At 38.4% G+C, this 20,500-nt stretch overlaps 2 protein-coding genes across 2 annotated transcripts; one reads left to right on the forward strand and one right to left on the reverse strand.

The window, feature by feature from the left end:
* The first annotated feature begins 830 nt into the window (after nucleotides 1–830).
* foxm1 (forkhead box M1) lies at nucleotides 831–9,697 on the forward strand. Its single transcript, XM_052119113.1, has 9 exons — nucleotides 831–949; nucleotides 1,675–2,164; nucleotides 2,269–2,417; nucleotides 4,563–4,745; nucleotides 4,842–4,970; nucleotides 5,461–5,520; nucleotides 5,725–5,779; nucleotides 5,863–6,047; nucleotides 8,069–9,697. Exons 2-9 carry the CDS (start codon nucleotides 1,717–1,719, stop codon nucleotides 8,855–8,857), a joined length of 1,998 nt encoding a protein of 665 aa, XP_051975073.1. The 5' UTR covers nucleotides 831–949; nucleotides 1,675–1,716; the 3' UTR covers nucleotides 8,858–9,697.
* A 191-nt stretch (nucleotides 9,698–9,888) lies between these two features.
* Nucleotides 9,889–18,133, reverse strand: si:ch73-352p4.8 (cystine/glutamate transporter). The gene is made up of 13 exons (XM_052119114.1): nucleotides 17,943–18,133; nucleotides 17,155–17,419; nucleotides 16,949–17,075; nucleotides 16,747–16,862; nucleotides 16,472–16,597; nucleotides 15,359–15,458; nucleotides 14,678–14,722; nucleotides 14,413–14,536; nucleotides 14,219–14,322; nucleotides 13,628–13,724; nucleotides 12,833–12,982; nucleotides 12,544–12,724; nucleotides 9,889–12,133 (listed from the first exon to the last, which is right to left on the reverse strand). The coding sequence occupies exons 2-13, from the start codon at nucleotides 17,396–17,398 to the stop codon at nucleotides 12,069–12,071; spliced, it is 1,479 nt and encodes a 492-aa protein (XP_051975074.1). The 5' UTR covers nucleotides 17,399–17,419; nucleotides 17,943–18,133; the 3' UTR covers nucleotides 9,889–12,068.
* Nucleotides 18,134–20,500: the final 2,367 nt, after the last annotated feature.

A 20,500-nucleotide genomic window follows, 5' to 3' on the forward strand; every position in this document is an offset into this window, starting at 1 on the left:
ATCCCTGAACACAAAATGAAATAGAAAGGGCTCTCTGGAAGCTTCTGACTGTTCCAGGAGATTGTTGCGGGCCTTTTCCTTGTGGTCATCATTCATTCGAAATGTCTCTACAAGAGAGGAAAGCACCACACAATAATCTCAACGTAAAAAAACCCCTCAACTATAAGGTAACATTAACTCACAAACAATGCATATAACAGAGGAACGTGGAACAAACACTTTAACACCTTCACAAGATGTCTTCAAAACGTCACCGCAAGGCTCATTTACAACACGCAAAAATGTATCGAACCATCCGTTGAATTTTTTTTTTAATACAGTAAAGTATGCAACATATTCAAGCTTCATTAAGATGATAAAGTTATGCACAAAATTAAATATTTAGCAGATAAACGCTGAACTTAATATATGCGATAATTTTTCACAACATGATGTCAAAAACGTTACACAACTCACCATGCTCTCCGCCATGCTTGTCTCATTGTCAATGACTCCGCCCCTCACTTCAGGTTCTGGCGCTGCGGGTCTGCAGCTGGATATGTCTCGCTGAAGCAGTGCGTTGATGGTGCTGTCACGTGGTACCTGTTACCTTTCTCCACGCTGGTCAGGACGAACCAATCACATTACTGATCAGGCAATTCCTAAATGTATTTATGAGCCACAGTCTGCCCCCTAGAGGAAAGACTTTAGTTCACCATAGCAAAAAGTTATTAACCAAGGAACACTTACCGCTCAATGGCCCCGCCCCATGTGTGTTCTCCATTGGTCGTAGCGTGATCACCTGACTGAGCTCAGCAGCTCTGCGCCAAAATTCAAATATCTCTCCAAATGAGCACGAGAGTCCCAGGATCTGTCTTTTTTTTACCCTAATCAGAATATACTTTTACCTATCAAAACTGCCAGATTAACCCACATAAACCATCGTCTGCACGGCCGACATGATATGAAGGTTTGATCCGCTTCGTTTGATTTGATATGGGTTTTATTATTAAATATATTAAAATGCACAGAAGGTTAGTTGGGTAGATTGATGACTAGGCCGCATGTCCGATAATTAAGAAAGATCTGTATACATTAATCATGTAGTCTGTTAATTATTTAATTTATAAAACAGTAATTAGATCTTATGTGTTTTTAAAATAGCGAACACGTTAGCAGAAATCAATATAATGCTAAATAAAAACAGACAGGATTTCAGACCTGCATTGCACGAACTCTTTTGTTCCTAAATAATCTGTCATGATAATAGTAACAAAAATAATAACGCATCAGATTGAATGTAATCCGTTTGTAACGGTATTTATATTCTAGAATTAAATGCGTCATTAAAAAGTCGTTAGCCAAAAATAAAAAGTTCGTTTTATTTAGACGAACCGTTCTGCTATCGTAAGATTTGGCCACGATCAGCAAATATATTTATATATGATATTTGTATTAATTTATAAACTTTGTGTGCACGGATGTATTTTGAGACTTAATGTATCCTTTTTTGTCTCTTTTTTTTTTTTTATTGGAATTTGCGAGTTTTATAATTTTAGGAATCATCTGTCGCTCTGCGCATCTGCTGCGCTGTTTACTGTTTTTGTTTTGAATAGTGTCTTCATATCAATTCACTGTGAAAAGTGAGTTTTATAAGTAATTATGATCTGTTGTTGTTGTTGTTGTTGTTGTTAGACAGTCATCAAACAAGCCCTTTTGCTGTGATCAGAGCAAACAATGAGGGACAGTCCAAGAAGACCCATCATCCTGAAGAGGAGGAAACTGCCATTTCAGAAGAGTGAATCTGATGCTGGGTGCGATGAGGCGGACGGGCCACGCTGCAAGGCCAAACCAACCCCTTCCACCCAGTGCTTCCCTGATGGCATCCGCATCATGGACCACCCAACCATGCCCGACACACAGGTGGTGGTGATACCGAAGGCTGCTGATCTTCAGAGTGTCATCAGTGCCCTGACGACCAAAGGCAAGGAGTGTGGCCCTCAGGGGCGCAACAAGTTTATCCTGCTTAGTGGCAGCACCAGTATGGAGGAGGAAGGTAAAACCCTTGGGCATGTTTCTATGGAAACCAGGGCAGATTCTGGGAAAGGTGGTCTGACTCTAACAGGACCACAGGGAGGTGAGCCATCAGAGGGCACTATGGAAACTAAGCCCACATTAAAAACTCGTAAGTGTTATACAACCCACATTATTTAATTAATATAGCTAATGACTCTGGAAACCATAAAGTATGATCTACTTTTTCATAAGAGTTCTTTTCTATGGCATTAGTAAAAAAGGAGACGCAGTGCTACCCTCTTGATGACAGCCTGACAAACATCCAGTGGCTGGGAAAAATGAGCAGTGATGGGCTTGGATCGGAACCGGACCAGAAATGCCCCAGCAAGGACAATCCAAGCAGCTGTCATCAGCTTCAACAGGTGCAGAACATCAAAGAAATCACTCTAGATTCGTTAGTAAAGGGTGTTATGGGACTGTCCATGTCAACAAGGTTTTTTTTGCTAACGCTAAAAAAGTTTTATATGTAAACGTTAGTTAAAGGGGTAGTTCATCTAAAAATGAATAATCTCTTATTTACTCAGTACTCACCCTCATGCCATCCCAGATGTGTATGACTTTCTTCTATTGAACACAAACGAAGATTTTTAGAAGAATTTTTCAGCTCTGTAGGTTCATACAATGCAAGTGAATGGTGACCAGACCTTTGAAGCTCCAAAATTCACATAAAGGCAGCATAAAAGTCATGTATATGACTCCAGTCTTCAAAAGTGATTTGATAAGTATGGATGAGAAAAGATCAATATTTAAAGATTCTGTAAGCTATTTTTTTCATGGAAAGGTATGCAAAAATGTTCCTACTCCCTTAAAGATATTAATGAAACAAGTGTCCTGGGATATCGCACAGGTCTCTGTTACACCTCTAGACTCCGTAAACAGCAAACAAAATGTGTCCGTGATCAATGACGCTTTCTGCCTGTCAATCATTTTGCACGTTCTCATGGTTTTGTAGTTGCAGCGAATTCATGAGAATTATAATGCATTTTTATGCCATGTTGTTTATAATAGTTGTCAGTTTAGGGCACTATTTTACTACTGTTTTTAACAACTGTTTCTGCTCTCAATAAAGCTCATTTTGGTATCTTTGGAGTTCTGGGTTTTGGAAAGAGAGGGCATGGCTAATCCAACAGTTCAGTCTCGTGGAATTAGAATGGCTAAAATCACTTACAGCACCTTTAAGTCCTTTTTTACTAGGGATGGGCGATACCACTTATTTTCTTTTCGATCCAATACCAAGTACTTTTAGGCCAATATCGCCGATATCGATACCTCTATTTTTTACGAATTTTTGATAAAATGAGTAACTTAAATTATTACTTTCATTTTTCTTATATATGTATAGGCCTAAACAGAAAATTATTTGGCTGGTTTGTTTACTTTTTAAAAATTAGTAAGTATAAGCCACATATAAAACCTCAAAAGTAACCTTAGATATTATTATATGGTTACTATTACTAAAACCAAGTTACCATATGTATACTAGAGTTATGCTGTAGTAAAACTATGGTTAATTGTATCAAAACCTTGCTTTCTGCCAAAAAGAGAAAAAAAATAACATGGTTACTACAGTCGTGGTTACTAGTCATGGTCAGTACAATATTACTACAGTAAATCCATGGCTAGTTTTCATATGTGTATCATTTATTAACGAGGATTACAGATCATTATCAATGTTTTAACAACTCTGAATTTAAATGATCCTATTAAAAATGGTCACACAAGCCCATTATAATACACGTCACATCTAGATTTGGCATTACTTGACGTGAATAACTCCAGATGCTGTTTTTCTGTCATAGTGTATTTTAGCATTTCTGCACGTCATGAGCGGAAGACAAAATAGTCCCGATGCCATGCAACTATTTGCTCATTTAATTCTTTTTTTTTTCCACTTCAAAGCTTATGAGATGCATTAATATTCATGTTATCTAAATAATAAGCTCACTTGTTAAAAAAAATAAATCTGAATCGATATTTTTATGTGAGGATCGATATTCTTGATACCACATCAGTATTGGAAGTATCTTTAGTATCGAGTCGCCCATCCCTATTTTTTACTATAAATTATCCTTCCTGCCCAGTTGGTGGTGATATGCACAGAGAATGCGAAAATTCAATTAATTCAATTTTGGCTGAACTGTGCCTTTAAGGCATATGTTATCTTGAACTTAAAATGGATAATATTTTACAGTATATATTCATCTTGGTAAACATTGATTTATAAATGTACTGTTGTTCATGTTAGTACAGAATGCATTAATTAATGTTAATGTATACCACATTTATGTTAAAAAATAAATATTAGTATCTGAGGAATACTAGTTATAGAAATTAACATTAACCAAGATTCATAAAAGCTGTGAGAGTTGTTCATTCATAGTTACTTCATGTTAACTTTTTTTCTTCTATCTGGCTAACAGTTAATTTTATGGCTTTTCAAGCTCCTACCATGAAACAATGTCTTAAATTTAAAATAGCTCAATACAATAATTTTTTTCTCTTTTCAGCTACCCAGTATTCCAGAGGAGGGGAAAGAACCTCAATCCGAGCGACCCCCGTATTCCTACATGGCCATGATCCAGTTTGCTATTAACAGCAAAAAAAACAGGAAGATGACCCTGAAGGAAATTTACAATTGGATTGAAGACCATTTCCCATACTTCAGAAACGTTGCAAAACCTGGGTGGAAGGTAACTTTAAAATTCAAAATAATTGAATGAGTTGAACAAGTTCCTTTGCTTTCATTCTTGGTTTCATATTTCTGATTTGTTTTGTCTTTTTATTAGAATTCTATTCGTCACAATCTCTCGTTGCATGACATGTTCGTCCGTGAGACGTCTCCTGATGGCAAGATCTCCTTTTGGACGATTCGACCAGAAGCAAACCGCTGTCTCACTCTGGACCAGGTCTATAAGGTGTGTGTTTATCTGTAGATCTCATCCCTGAACATTTAAAATTACAATCACTTCATTTCAAAGTAAATGCTTGTCTTGTTTGTAAGCAGTAGGGCTGGGTAAATTATCTAATTTTCAATTTATCATGATCTAAATGTTCACATCCCAAGATCGAACTTTTACTTTACTTTTGGCTGACTATTATATCTGTTAAAAGAACTGCATAGTTCGGGCCCAGTTGTTAATTTGTAAAATAAATATTTTAATAAGTTACCAAATTCAAAGTTTCTCTGTATAATTTACAACATGAATTATGCTCTCAAATGTATCAAAATCTTATCAGAATTGCCAAGAGCTTGTAAATCAAATTCAAACAAATCGAGAAATCTGTATCAAAACCCAGCCCTAGTAAGCAGTCCCTTATCTGAGTTGCTGCTTTGCTCAATGGGCTTTTCTGACTGTCTAAAATCCTTCAAATTTATCTTTTTCATTTCCTGGTTCACTCCTACAGCCTTTGGCTGACCCTGTGACTTCCACTTGCGTTCAGACCGCACAAGTTGTTTTCCAACAAGTAAGACCTCTTTTCCTACTTTAATTCATCCTCCAGACAGACAGGAAGGAAGTTCAACCGCTTATTTTGTACATTACATTTTTTCGGAGTTCTCCGATCCCTTCAGTTGAATTGCAGATTGCAGACAGCCAGCGTTCAGGGCACAGTTATAAATCTTATGTCATAGTTTATCTAAAACTAAGCAAAGCTTCATTGTCTCCATAGCAACAGAAGAAAGTTACAGCAGAGCCGAAGAAAGTGATGCCCGCACATGGCACAGGTGAGTGTTTGAGAGAAAGATGGATATCTTGATTATTTATCCAAGCAATTTTCTGATTGTGGTTTTTCTCTACTTGCCCTCAGAGAGGAAGATGAAGCCTCTTCTGCCTCGGACTGACTCATACCTGGTTCCCATCCAGCTTCCTCTGACTCCATCACTCTTTCTGCCCACCTCCAGCTCTGTCTCTCTCACCACCCCTCCACAACCTCTAAGTTCTTCCACTCCAAACTCTGGCGGAGGAGGCAAGAGAGTCCGGATTGCCCCTAAGGTAAAACATACCTGTCTCTCCAGGTGAATCTCACAAAGAACATGTCCAGGTTACATTTAACCCCAATACCAAAAGAAAGAATAAGATAAATACATTTGGTCATTAAGGAAATGGAGCCTATATTTAGGACCCTTAAGATTGTTTGCATTGAGGCATAATTTTCATGACAATTCATTTTATTTAAAGGTTGACCAATAGTGGATTTTGCCAATCCTGGTAACTAAAGTGGTGGAAAAGGAAGATAACTGATAGTTTTAGAATGAAATATGTATGAAAATAAAAATGTCTTTCCTTACTATGAAGTAGAGACTGACTGATATGGGAGTTTTGATACCAATTTTAGAGGGGTTAAAATTCGCAAATTACCGATATGATGGCCTATATAGTGTATTTTTGAGCCGAAATGAAAACTTTTCTATGTGGATTGTTCACCGATTTTGCACCGAAGGCTGCTTTCTTAAACAAATATTCTTATCAAAGAATATTTGACATTAGTATTATTATATATTGTCAACAACTTCTAGAAATGAACACTGAGAAAATAAAAATAAAATAAATAGCTTAATAAACATAAGTCAAATGCTGACTATTTTAATACTGCCAGTCATTTAGAGGCAGGTTGAAGGGGGTACCAAACTGTGATACTAGGTTATACTAGAACAGAACAGTTTGGTGAAAACACGTTTACTCATTAGCTTCCACACATGAAAATACGTAGTTAGCTATGAGCTCATTGTCACGGAGAGTAAAAGATGGACTTTATTTTACTTTCCAGCATTGCGTCTCACCAACTAGGTAACAATATAGCGTGAAATCAACACTTAACAGACACAATCCACCACCACACTGCTGCAAAAAGAAGCTCTGCTTACCTTTCAATCTGCTACATTACTGACTGCACTGATAAACTAACTCCACCCTGTCTGCAGAACCACTGTTCAGAGTCAACTCTGCAAACAATGGAGTCGGAGAACGCTCTGCTGGACAAACTACGTTATGACACCAATTCTAAAGCAATGTTTTCTGCATTATATGTTCTGAAAAAAGTTTTTATATCTGCGCATGTCGGTAAGCATATATGCCGATACCAATATATCGGTGAAAAGCTAATATCGGCCAACCGATATGTCTGTTGCACGTTACTAAGAAGGGCACAGACATTGAGGGTACAAGAGTCCAAAATGAAAAAAATCTCATAAGCAGTTTATTGTGCCCAAAATCATAATAATAATAAGAAAAATTAAGATTTGGTGCATTACGGGGGACTTTCAACTTTACACAGGGGACTCTTACTTTGAAATGACAGCGACATGGCTAACTTACAATGCTCTATGTGATTATTTACAGAATGATGCTTTTTACAGCCTATATATTCTCCACATGAAGAGTTTATATATATATATGTTTCACCAGATGAGGTTTATTGATGAAGAATAAAAAAAAAGTGTTCCAAAAATCAACTATCTGCACCAATTAATTGGTGAAACTGATATATCAGTCTACCTCCTATTGTATTATACATATTTTTTTGTCACTATTTTAATATTATATATATATCTTTATGAACTTTTAGTGCTGTGGACTTCTACAAAGTGAAGTCTTCTTAAAACATTTTTCACACTCTTACTAGTTCATTTAATTTGTCTACTAACATTGTCCAACAGTGCGCGTGAATGCACCACAGGAGATTTGTCATCAATGGAATGCTTTGGGGGGAAATTATTTGTAAAATTTTCAAAATAAAATAGATGACTCCTTTGACTTGCTAAGGCTATAAACTAAGAAGCTAACATTTTATGCATTCTAAATACACACAAATAATATTTTTGCCCAAAAAATATATGGCAAAGTTACAGCTTGAGTGGAGTGATATTTATTATGATTTTTAACAAATATATAATGGTTTGTTTATTTCAATCTTTGTTTAGGTTAATAGTGTTGAACATCTGTTCCAGGTCTGGAAAAGGCATGGAAATGAATAAAATCAGGAGTGTCTAATGTATTTTTTTTTTTTCTGAAAGGTCACACAAAACGACATGAGCTCAGTGATGCTGTGTACACCTGCCACTCAGGAGCCGAAGGAAGAGCCTGTGTGTGTACCAGTTACTCCTAAAGCATCTGTAGCTCCGCCCCCTAAACCTAGGCAGCGAGAGAACAGCAGCTCTCGCCGCAAACAGCGTCTGGTCCTGCCAGCCACCGAGGAACCTGTCCTGCTGTACCCTGACAGCACTCTCTTTGACTCAGGCGTGGTTTCCGACGTCTCCGCCTTCCAGGACACACGAGAGGCGGAGTCTGATCCTGAACCTCAGCCCCTCCCTAAACTCGAACCTGATAGCCCCTATAGAGAGTACACTTTCAAAACCCCCATAAAGAGCAGGCACCCATCCTCTTCGACACCTAGCAAGCCGCCCGCAGCTCTGGAGCCCTGGAGGATCACTCCTGTTGGAAAAGGTGGCGTGCTGGACTTCAGCCCCATCCGTACGCCCAGCGGGCCACAGCTCACTCCACAACGAAATGAACAAACTCAATTTAGTTTCAACAGCACACCCTTTAAGGAGTTACCTCTTTTCAACTCTCCCCGAGAACTGCTCACCAACGCCCGTCCCTCGCCAAGACGTTCCACCCCGACCTGCTCCAGAGAGCTGCAGGTTGGGGCTGCCAACCACTCTCTGACCGAAGGGCTTGTCCTAGACACATTGAATGACAGCCTGAGTAAAATCCTGGTGGATATCAGCTTTTCCGGGCTAGAGGACGATGATCTTGGAATGGGTAATATTAGTTGGTCCCAATATATCCCCGAGCTGAAGTAACTGAATTCCCGTAGCGTATTTGATCTTCCAAGCTGCTCACACTTCCTCCACTGACTCCGCTTCTTATTTACTTACGCTTGATCTCACTGTACATATTTTTTTCTTCTATTTGATTATAATTTTCTTAATTTCTCTGCTGACAAATGTTGCTATTTCACTGCCTATAACTTAAGGCCATTACTTGCTTTATTTGAGGTGTGCAGCCAAAACTGTTGTTGACGAATGTACTTGGATCTAAATAATTTGCACATTGTAATATATAATAAATATATATATATATATAAATACACAGATCCGCTACAACATTAAAACCACCTGCCTAATATTGTGTAGATCCCCCTCGTGCTGCCAAAACCGCACCAACCCGCATCTCAGAACAGCATTCAGAGATGATATTCTTCTCACCACAATTGTACAGAGTGGTTATCTGAGTTACCTAGACTTTATCAGATCGAATCAGTCTGGCCATTCTCTGTTGACCTCTCTGATCAACAAGACATCTGCAGAACTGTCACTCACTGGATGTTTTTTTGGACCATTCAGGGTAAGTTCTAGAGACTGTTGTGTGTGAAAATCCCATGAGACCAGCAGTTACAGAAATACTCAAACTAGTCCGTCTGGCACCAACAATCATCCATGCGATTATCTATTCAGCCATTTGTGTAGCAGCAGTGCATAAAATCATGCGGATACGTGTCAGGAGCTTCAGTTAATGTTCACATCAACCATCAGAATGGGGAACAATGTGATCTCCGTGATTTGGACTGTGGCATGATTGTTGGTGCCGGATGTGCTGGTTTTAGTGTTTCTGTAACTGCTGATCTCCTGGGATTTTCACACACAACAGTCTCTAGAATTTACTCTGAATTGTCCAAAAAACATCCAGTGGGCGGCAGTTCTGCAGATGAAAACGTCTTGTTGATCATAGAGGTCTACAGAGAATGGCCAGACTGATTCGATCTGACAAAGTCTACGGTAACTTGGATAACCGCACTGTACAATTGTGGTGAGAAGGATATCATCAGGTTGGCACTGTTTGGGTGGCACGAGTGAGACCTTAACAATATTAGGCAGGTGGTATTAATGTTGTGGATGATCGTGTATAAATATGAGAGTTTGTGAGAGTGAGTGTGTATTAATATGTAAATGGACATACAGATTTATCAGCTTAATTATTTTACACTACCCTGCAATAATTTGACAGTATTTTGTTTTGGAATGATTTTGAACACCCTGGATTTAAAAACAATGGGCTGGAAAATCCCATTAAAACCGTGTGCTCTTTAAGAAGAGATTTTAAGTGGGGATGAGAAATAAAACATTCTGCACACAATCTGTATTCTTAGAATAAAAGGTTGTTTGTCAATTACAGATTATCACATACATGTTGTACTTTTTTACAGTTCTAGAACCTACCACAGTCAATTATCTGGAGTGTATTAAGCCGTTTATAACAGTTGATATCTGATACTGTGTTGTCATGGTTACAAGCATGTCAGAATAGCAAGTCATTTCTGTTGCTGCATTTATGCACTTTTGCCATCAAGAACAAAAATACATTTATTAGGATATGACCATGATTCAGAGAGATGTGGTTAATTGCAACGTGTGCATTAATGTATAGAGTGATTAGAAAGATACAGTAACATGCATATAGTTAAGTTAATATATGCGGAGAATACAAACTTCCGAAATGTAGCTGTGTGAATTCACGTTAAATGATTTTTGTCATAATTTGTCATGGTATAAAAGCAATGGGTCAAAAAATACACAGATTTATGATTTGTGGTATTAGGTGGTTGGTATGCCTTCATATGAGCATTAGAAATGAAAGACTGATGATAATACATTCACATACAGTTGACGTTTTGTCAGTATACTTGGTTTCTGTTAGATTTTAAAGCCATGTAATCTTAAGCTTTATTCTGATAATATGAGCAACATTTATCAATAGCACACCTGTTCACTTTTGGTTCAAAAGAAGACATCCACATTCAGAAACTGCATTTGAAATTACATGATGTGTGACATATTTTCTAATTCAACTGATGACCATATTGAAATAGGACCTCAACCCATCGTTATCTCCATGACATTTTATTGAACTTTAAGTCTTGACCAGTAACTTCAGAGGGTAATTGTCATTTCCAGCAAAGCATACTACCTGGTTTCTCATCCTATTTTTCTTCTTTCCTCTGAATAAAGGGATTAAAAACTCTTTCTTTGTGAATTATTACAAAAATGCTCAGAATTCAACAGCATATTTCCAGGAACATACAGTATTTAATCCGTCTTTGAATTGAAAATAATTTGATTTTAATTTGAGTCTGAAACTGAAAATATACACTCACTGAGCACTTTATCAAGAACACCTGTACACCTATTCATTAATGTGATTATCTAATCAGCCAATCGTATGGCAGCAATGCATAAAACCATGCTGCTACAGGTCAGGAGCTTTGGCTAATGTTCCCATCAAACATCAGAATGGGGAACAAATGTGATCTTAGTGGTTTCAAGCATGGCATGTTTGTTGGTGCTAGATGGGCTGGTTTGAGTATTTCTGTAACTGCTGATCTCCTGGGATTTTCACAAACAACAGTATCTAGAATTTACACAGAATGGTACCAAAAACAACCAGTGAGCAGCAGTTCTGCGGATTGAAACGCCTTGTTGATGAGAGAGGTCAACGGAGAATGGCCAGACTGGTTCGAGCTGACATAAAAGCTACGGCAACTCGGATAACCACTCTGAACAATTGTAGTAAGATGAATACCATCTCGGAATATACAAGTCCCTGTATATTGCTTGGCCATGTAAAACACTGCCATAGTGCTAGGGATTGTACTAGGGTGTTTATAGTGGTTGCTTTCTAGCCCCTAGTCAAAAGAGCTCACCCTTATGTCCCTAGATATGGCTGGCTCCCTTCTTCAGTGTTAATATAAGGGATTTTTTAATTGTCTGGTAGGCAAAAATCAAGTCTGATTTCTTACAAACGTAATGGCACACCTTTCTTCAACAATTTGAGGTATAATTTATGTCTGTAGCACAATTGGTACAGAATGAGTTATACATAGAGTTTGGGGTTTGTTCAGATGCCTAAGCCTATGCATGAGCAATTGTGATTGTTTTAAACTCTGATGCCCTTTGTTACATGTTATGGTACAGCTTTAATTCAGTGTGTTCTTGCCAGTGTTTGATGAACACTCCCTCAGTAGGTCTGGACCTCCTGCTGTGCCACTTCCAGAAGGATCTGCAGCTGTTGGCTGTAATAATCTACAGAAGAAGTTGGGGTCAGTGATTTGAGACCTCCTTACTGACATGAGGAATCTTTGTACTAAAGGAGCATTTCTTCTTCTAGTACAATAAATGTTTAGGATTTAATAAATAAAAGGTGCTTTGCATTAAAAGAATAGTTCACCCAAAAGCGAAAGTTCTGTCATTACAAACCCATATTTTTTAAGAATGTACTCGTCGCACTTTTGCAATCAATTACAATGGTATCATAAAAGTAGTCCAAACAGTTCCCGTCCCCATTCATTGTCATTGCATGAAAAAGTCAGACCAGTACATTTTTTACATTACTTCTTTACTGTTCCACAGAAGAAAGTCATATGGGCCAAGAATTTGCTTTTTGAGCAAACTATTCCTTTAATGTGGTGCATTAGAATGGAGGTCACACTCACTGAAAGTTTTTCTCCAGCCTACAGGTACTACATATGTTCTCTTGATTGTCAGGTAATATACAGGTACTCCAGAGATTGTGAGGGCACAGCTGCCGCCTGTGTTCCAGGGGTCAGAATACAAGGACAGACCCACGATGAAGAAACAAACCACAGTGAAGATTACCGCAACAGCCAGAGGGACCTTAACAAAGTCAAAACTCTATTAATTCATTGACATAAAATCTAGCTGCCTTCACTTGCCACTAATATATCAATAAGCAAATGAATCAGGCATTTGACAGTAACAGACCTTAAATGGCCTGGGATGTTCTGGGAATCTGTAGCGGTGGATAAGCATCCCCAGGGTCGCCATGGCAATAAAGAGCCAACGTGAGAAGGAGGCAAAGTTGATGAGTTGAAAGATCTCTCCTCTTGCTATCATGATGACCACCAGTGGGTACTGTAAATATCAGGAGAAATTCAGCATAGACATGAGCCAAATCGATGCCCTTGGATGGATGGATGGATGGATGGATGGATGGAGGAATGGACGGACGGACGGACGGACAGACAGGTGGGTGGGTGGATGTATGTATGGATGGAGTGACGGACGGATGGATGTGTGGGTGGGTGTATGGATGGAGGATAGTTGGATGGATGGATTGTTGGATGGTCAGATGGAATGGATAGATTAATAGACGAATGGATGGAAGGTTGGATGGATGGATGGACAGATGTGAAAATTGGATGGCTGAATGGATGGACAGATGTAATGGAGAGATGAATAGACAGTTGGATGGACGGGTGGATGGACGGATGTAATACATGGATAAATGGACAGATGAATAGAGAGTGGATGGTCAGGCATGACAGATGGATGCACAGATGTGAAGAATGGATGGCTGAATGGATGGACAGATGGAATGGATAGATGAATAGACATTTGGATGGACGGGTGGATGGACAGATGTAATACATGGATAAATGGACAGACGGATGGATGAATAGATCATGGATGGATGGAAGGTCAGACATGATGGATGGATGGACAGATGGAATGGATAGATGAGTAGATAAATGGATGGATGAATGGATTTGATTGTACCAGAAATAGGATGGCTGGCAGTGGTGTCTGTCTGCGAATATGAATCATGGAAAAGATAGCTGGCAAGTGACCCTCTCTGGCTCCTACAAACAACATTCTGCAAAAACAGTTATAACGTCTTAACAGCTGACCAGTGAAGCCAAAGTCAAACTCAATGCAAGCATAAATCAAGCCAATGACAAAAAGAATAATATTAGTTATAAGAAAGATGCTTTCAACTGTTAAAACTCTCATTAGATGCGACATTACAAATATTCATGTTCAACAGTGACAGTGATTTATCAAGAAAGAACATGCCCCTTGGTCAACATTCTTTGATGGTCCTGGAACAACATTCTAGTAAACAAACATAGCCCTAAACCTAACTCCAACCCTGCTTACTGTTAATTTACCCTATTGAGGGAAACAATAGCTTGATAGAAAGATTGTTCAAGCCCTGATCCCAGGCCAACCCTGGGATGATTGTGGATGGAGTCTGATTGGAATGTTGTTTCAGTACCAACAAGGATATTGATCTAGGAACAAGTCCTGCTTGGCAAACAGGCCAGACTCTCTAGACTTTAAGCTTTTGACATCTGGCACAAGCATTACCTGGGTGCACCAAAAAACCCTCCATTAAGAGCCCCAAGGCAGGACATTGCAACCAGTAGAGGCACCACTGGTGCTAAACCCTGCAGAGCCCGCCCGGCAAAAGTCTGCAAGCAAAGATGCATTTATATAGTTATACTGAATATATCTTTAAGTCAGAGTACTAGTAACAGCATGTGCAGTCCACCTCTACTAACCACTGCCACTGCATCTGATATCAGTAGTTCGTCTGCGGTCATCATTGTGTAGTAAGCAACATTCACCAGCACATAACACACGGTAACGGTAACCATGGAGAAAATAATGGCCAGTGGGATGGTTCTAATAAAGGTGAATAAAAAACAAATCTTAAGTGATACAATATTTTTAATAACCTGAAGAATAAAAATATTATGTTGCAAAGAGTAATATATGCTGCGGACAGCATACTCATTTAAATTGGAAAAAGAGAGTTCTGAATACCTGTTGGGGTTAATGACCTCTTCGGTTATGAAATTTAAATAAAACCTGTGACCCAAAACAAACACATTTAAGAGGAATAGTCTGAGTTCAATACAATTTATGCTCAATCAACAGCATTTGTGGCTTAATGCTGATTACCATAAAAAAATATTTAAAAGTTACAGTGTGGCACTTATGATGGAAGTGAATGGGCAGAAATGTGAAGCTTATGATTTTATAAAAGCACTTTTATAATTAATTCTTCTGTTAAAATGTCTGTATTGTTTGAGCTGTAAAGATGTTAAAATAATAGTTTTAAGGTAGTTTTAGGGTTTTAAATTTAACAGCATTACACTGTAATGGCAAAGAAGTTGTAAAATTGAATATAACTTATTGGATATAGCACAGAAAATGTAAATAAGTGATTTTGTTATACTTAAATAATGTTAATGTTTACATCTTGTGGCTATCATTTTGAAACAGTGAGTGTTTTAACGTTTACGTATTGGACCCATTCACTTCCATGGTTCCAAGTGTCTTACTGTAAACCTGATTTTTGCATTTTGTAAAAGAAAAGGAGGGACAAGTTGTAATTAATTCTTGTGGTAATCAACATTATGGCATAAATGCTGTGGATTGAGCTTGTATTGAACCTGGAATATTCCTTTAAGTTATGGTTCAGCTGGCATTGCTGATACCCACCATCCACCATATGCATACAAGCCAGAATAAAAGGCCAGAGGAAGTTTGGTTAAAGACAAAGATTCCAAGTCAAAAGAATTCTGGAAATTTTCAGTTTTCCCTGAAAATGAAAAAACAAAAACAAGGTTATGTTAATTTCCAGCCACCCAACACAGAATAGATGAGGTTGTAATTTATTGTAGTTGATACTAGGGTTGGGATACTTGAGTTTGGACTCAGACTTGAAACCAATTTTAACGGACTTGGACTTGTCACGGACTCGGATGCATTTTTACTCAGACTTGACTCGGACTCGAGCCTTTGGGACTCAGTAGTCCTTTGGGAGTCAATGACATTTGTGATGCAATGCAATAAATAACTAAATAAATAACAAAACAGAAATTAATGAACAGATCTCTGTCTGCATGCAGCTGTATTAGCTCCTGAAGTCGTAGATGTAGCCAGAGTTGTTTTGCTGTGTTTAAGCAAACACATGCACACGTGCACAGACACACTCATCAGTCAACCAATATGCTTGAATGTTACTACAGAGACTACTGTATAATATCCACTACTGAGGCGGCTGGCACGACGAAAACATTAAGACACGTATGTATCCAATTTAATAGAATCTAAACAAGGCAGTTTCACACGACATGGGACCTGAACAACTGGTAAAATTTAAAGGGATTTATGTACATGATCAGCCAGGGCGTAGCAAGGACTTCTTGGTGCCATGACTCTATGTTGGTCTGGGCCCCTTTTGTATAACAAAATACAGTTTCAAATTTGTTGTGGGCCTCCTGGACCTTTGGGGCCCTAGAATCAATACCACCTTTCACCCCATTAGCTACGGCCCTGAGAGCAGTACGCAGAACAGCCCTGCATTGTGAGGTTTCCCACAAATGAACTAGAAAATCATGTCCATGATGACATGGCCCTAATATTATCAGTGGGCTTTTCCAGTGTTTTTGGATGTAGCATTTGACTGCTATGGACTCAGTCTTGAGTCCGACTCAGCCTGTTTTGGACTCGGACTCAACTCAAACTCAATTGTTTAAAGAATCTGACTTGACTCGACTAAGGTGGACTCGAACCCAACACTAGTAGATACATACAACAGGTGATCCTTACCATTGGCCAATGCCATGATGCCTGGAATAATGATCAGAATAAGAGCGAACATCTTGATAAACGTCAATGAGACCTGTGTACGGGCTGCCAATGTCACACTCCAACAATTCACTGCCACCACAAATGCTGGATAGAAAGAAAGTCTGCATTAGGAATAGAGCACGAGCATTAGCAGATCAACACTCTCTGAACTAAACCAGCATAAGAAAAAGGATGACTCATAAATTAACCAAGGAACGCTTGACTGATCAAAAACCATTTGGAATGCCACTCACTGACTCCCATGATGCTGACCAGTTTGACAAGAGATGGTGGAGCCAAGCACGGCATGAAGAACGGCTCCACGACATAACGGCCAAACGCCAGAGACACATAAGAGGCCACTGCAGGTCTAAAATAGAATATGGCCAAAAATGCCTTTTATACAGTGGAAACAATAAAATGCAGATACCGATGCACAGAATAAGATATACACACCTGATGAATATGAATTCAGTCCAAAGTCGCAGAAAGGCAGGTAGGGGCCCCAGGGTCTCCAGCAGGTAGGTGTAATGACCCCCTGACTTTGTAAAGCTTGTTCCCAGCTCAGCATAGCACAGAGCACCTGACCAGGACACCGAAGACAACTCAGATACAGTAACAGCCAAAAAAACAAATAAAAAGTCATAATCATTGTTCCTCACCAAATGTGGAAAGGACGCCACACAGAGCCCATACCACCAGAGAGAGTCCCACACTTCCAGAGTTCATCAACACGCCTTTGGGGGCGATGAAGATTCCACTGCCCACCACAGTGCCAATGATGAAGGAAATGGCAGGCAGCAGACCAATCCTCCTCCTCAGGTGTATTGCATCATCTTTTGCTGTCTTCTCCGCCCCTTCATCTGCTGCTTTATCAGTGATGGACTCTCTTTTAGAGACTCCCATCCCTCAGTGGTCGATTCAGATCTTCACAAAGATTATACACACATACAATAGGGTCCAAAATTCTGAGACCACATTTAAACAATAAACAATAAATGTCATGAGGCAAAATGAATAAAAAATGTTTGCACAATTTCTAGGTCACTAATCAAATAACCAAATTTGTGACATTGACCATGGTAACTCCTTTGCTCACAAGGTCCGATTGCATTCCACTGAAGCACACAAAATGTTCATGGAACATTCTCAAATCAGGTTTTGCACCAATGTGTGGTGTCCAAAGCAAAGTAGGGACATACCAAATACTAAGAAATACTAAGAAACTTCATCTAGGTTAGGCTGATAATATAAGATTTAAAGTAAGAAATACAGTATTAAATTAGAAAATGCAAAATAGAAGCATGTTCACAAGTGGTTATTACATCATAGTAAACAAACAAAAACTAACCATGAGAATCACATTTTCAGGTTTGTTCAGTTTGACATATATTTGAAATCTAATGAATATCTACATTTGTACACAAAGTAAAAAATACAATCTGCTCACCAATCAGAGGTAATGAATGGCAAATCAGTTACACCAGTGTAGTTGTCCTTCTTGCTCTTTTTGTGCTGCTTGTTTTTCACCTCAGTACAGAGTAACCCTGGAAACTCAGCCATCCAACTCAGGGCTCAGGCAAGAAACAAAGCCAGCAGTCTTCCCCAGATTCATCAACACGAGTAATTAAAGCCGTTTAGAGGTGCAAAGCCATGTGCCATTGTGCTCGCTCTCTCTCTCTCTCTCTCTCTCTCTCTCTGTGTGTGTGTAGGTGTCCCTGTCTGAGTTTGTGCACAGCATGACACAGGAATCCACCATGAAGGCCCCCTCTCCTTGTTGAAGCAGCTGCAAATTTGCCATTCCCTCTCAACATCAACAGAAAAAAAAGAAGTTTAAAACAGATTACAGTGTGTGCAGTATCCAGGAGCTGAATTTGTTAAATCTACCATGGGTCACATGGATTATAAAACCTTTCAGATCATTGTAAAGAATGGTTTTATTGTTTTGAGAATGGTTTTATTGTTTTTAAATGTTTTAACCCCCAACGCACACACAGGTTTGTGTGTGCGTTGGGGGTCAGTCTGGAAGGAGCATCACGGTAAACTGTTATTGGGCAGGTCAGGGGCCGCCTGCTCTCTCCCTCCTTGTTTAGTGTCTGACTGTCCTCTCTATTTCATCAAACACCAGACATGTGCATTAAAGTCTTTTTCAAAACTGTAAAGGGCCCCAATTTGGTTTTTCATGTTATGTTGCACATTGTTTGCCATGAACGGTATTATTGGTAATGTGCAAAATAAGCATTTTGCAGTTTTGTTTAAATCAAATGTAATGCCAACATCTGTAATTGCAAACAAATAGCATACATGGTGGCATGTAAAGAGCCATTCCCAAAACTGCAAAAAAAAAAAAAAGAAGAAAAAAAAAGAAACAGCTAAAACATGTTGGTACAAGATATGTTTTCACAGCTGATAATGAACCCGAAAACATCTAGGACTGCACAGAGCCATATAAAGGAGAGTTGCGACAACAGGAGTTCTAAATGCTTGATCATCACGTGATTCACGTAGACTTCAGATAGTTCCAGGAAGTGCTTTTGCGGTCATTCCAAACTGTTAGAGTAGAGTGACAGAACTGCGATTTCTGGTAATTAGTAGTCAATAAATGCATTTATTTTATATATTTATGTAACACACCGACATATGTATGTAGCATGAGTATGTTGTTACAGCGATGTTGTTTTTTAAAGATCAAATCAGCTAATATTTGAGGATTAGCGTTCGCTTACCGTTATTTGCCTCAACTTATTTCAGGCTAGGGTTTCTGTTGCCTTTTTATGTTACCTCATGTTCGTTGTTTTCACTAATCTCATGGTAACTAATGTCATATTTATGACTTTTCAGATAGTACAGAGACAGGCTGGTGACAGGTGATTTCCAGCTCGCACCGCACAATGGGTCAATGAACTATTAACTATTAGCAGCAGTTACGTAAATGTAAAATTTAGTGAAATGAAGCTTATTGTTTACAATTCTATATGTAGTAATATAATTATTTATGTATTATAAATATTATATATCTAATGTATAATTCTTACAATACTTATTCATATACACAATATATTCAGCTTTAAAACAACTTAAGCATACTCGTATATAAACTGCCGTTCAAAAGTAATGAGGCTGAAAATTCAGCTTGGCATCACAGGAGTAAATTACATTTTAAAATACATTAAAATAGAAAACAGTTATTTTAAATTGTAATAATATATTACGATATTACTTTTTTTTTTTATTATTATTCAAATAAATGCAATAACTATTTACAGCAATTCATGAATACATTTCTAATAAATTAAATAGCATGCCAAGCATTTTGTATGTGTCCTTTCTTTCATGTTGTCGTTGCATAGTCTTCACCATGGTTTGCTGTGCTGCATGGGGATGCTCCCATCTCTCAGAGAAAGGTGTGCGAATGTATGGCTTCCCCACTGACATGGAGAGGAGAAAAAAATTGTTGGCTCAAGTCAGCAGGAGCAATCTAAATATAAATAAAAATTACAACAACAAAAAAATGTGTGAGGTATTTGCAAAGATTTTACAATTAATAGGGTGTTCGTTACTAACTTTATTCAGCTCCAATCCTTGCCTAATCTGTTAGTTATCCGATAACATCCCTTATCTCCTAATTTAATGAGTAATACTCAACTATAAGGTTTTAATTTTCAAGTTATTTTTATTTAGATGTACTGATAATATACAGAATAAGATAATATTATTCTTTAAACGTCTCAACTTTTAAAAGTGCGTCGCAAACGGTTTGTTCTGACGCATCTCTACGGTGTTTGCCGCTACTTCCGGGAACTATTGAGAGGCTCCACGAGCCGCCATTGCTGTAAAAAAAACGTTCCATTGGAGTCAATGGAGTTGTCGCAACTCTCTCTATATATGGCTCTGGGACTGCATAAAGGCATACAGCCTACAAAGACAGGAAATAAATACATTAACACAATTGAAAATTGACTCTGTGTAGTCACTTGTGACTGTATATTATAATGTGATTTAACTGAA

Source organism: Xyrauchen texanus, chromosome 45 (assembly GCF_025860055.1).
Source record: "Xyrauchen texanus isolate HMW12.3.18 chromosome 45, RBS_HiC_50CHRs, whole genome shotgun sequence".
NCBI classification, from domain to species: domain Eukaryota; kingdom Metazoa; phylum Chordata; class Actinopteri; order Cypriniformes; family Catostomidae; genus Xyrauchen; species Xyrauchen texanus.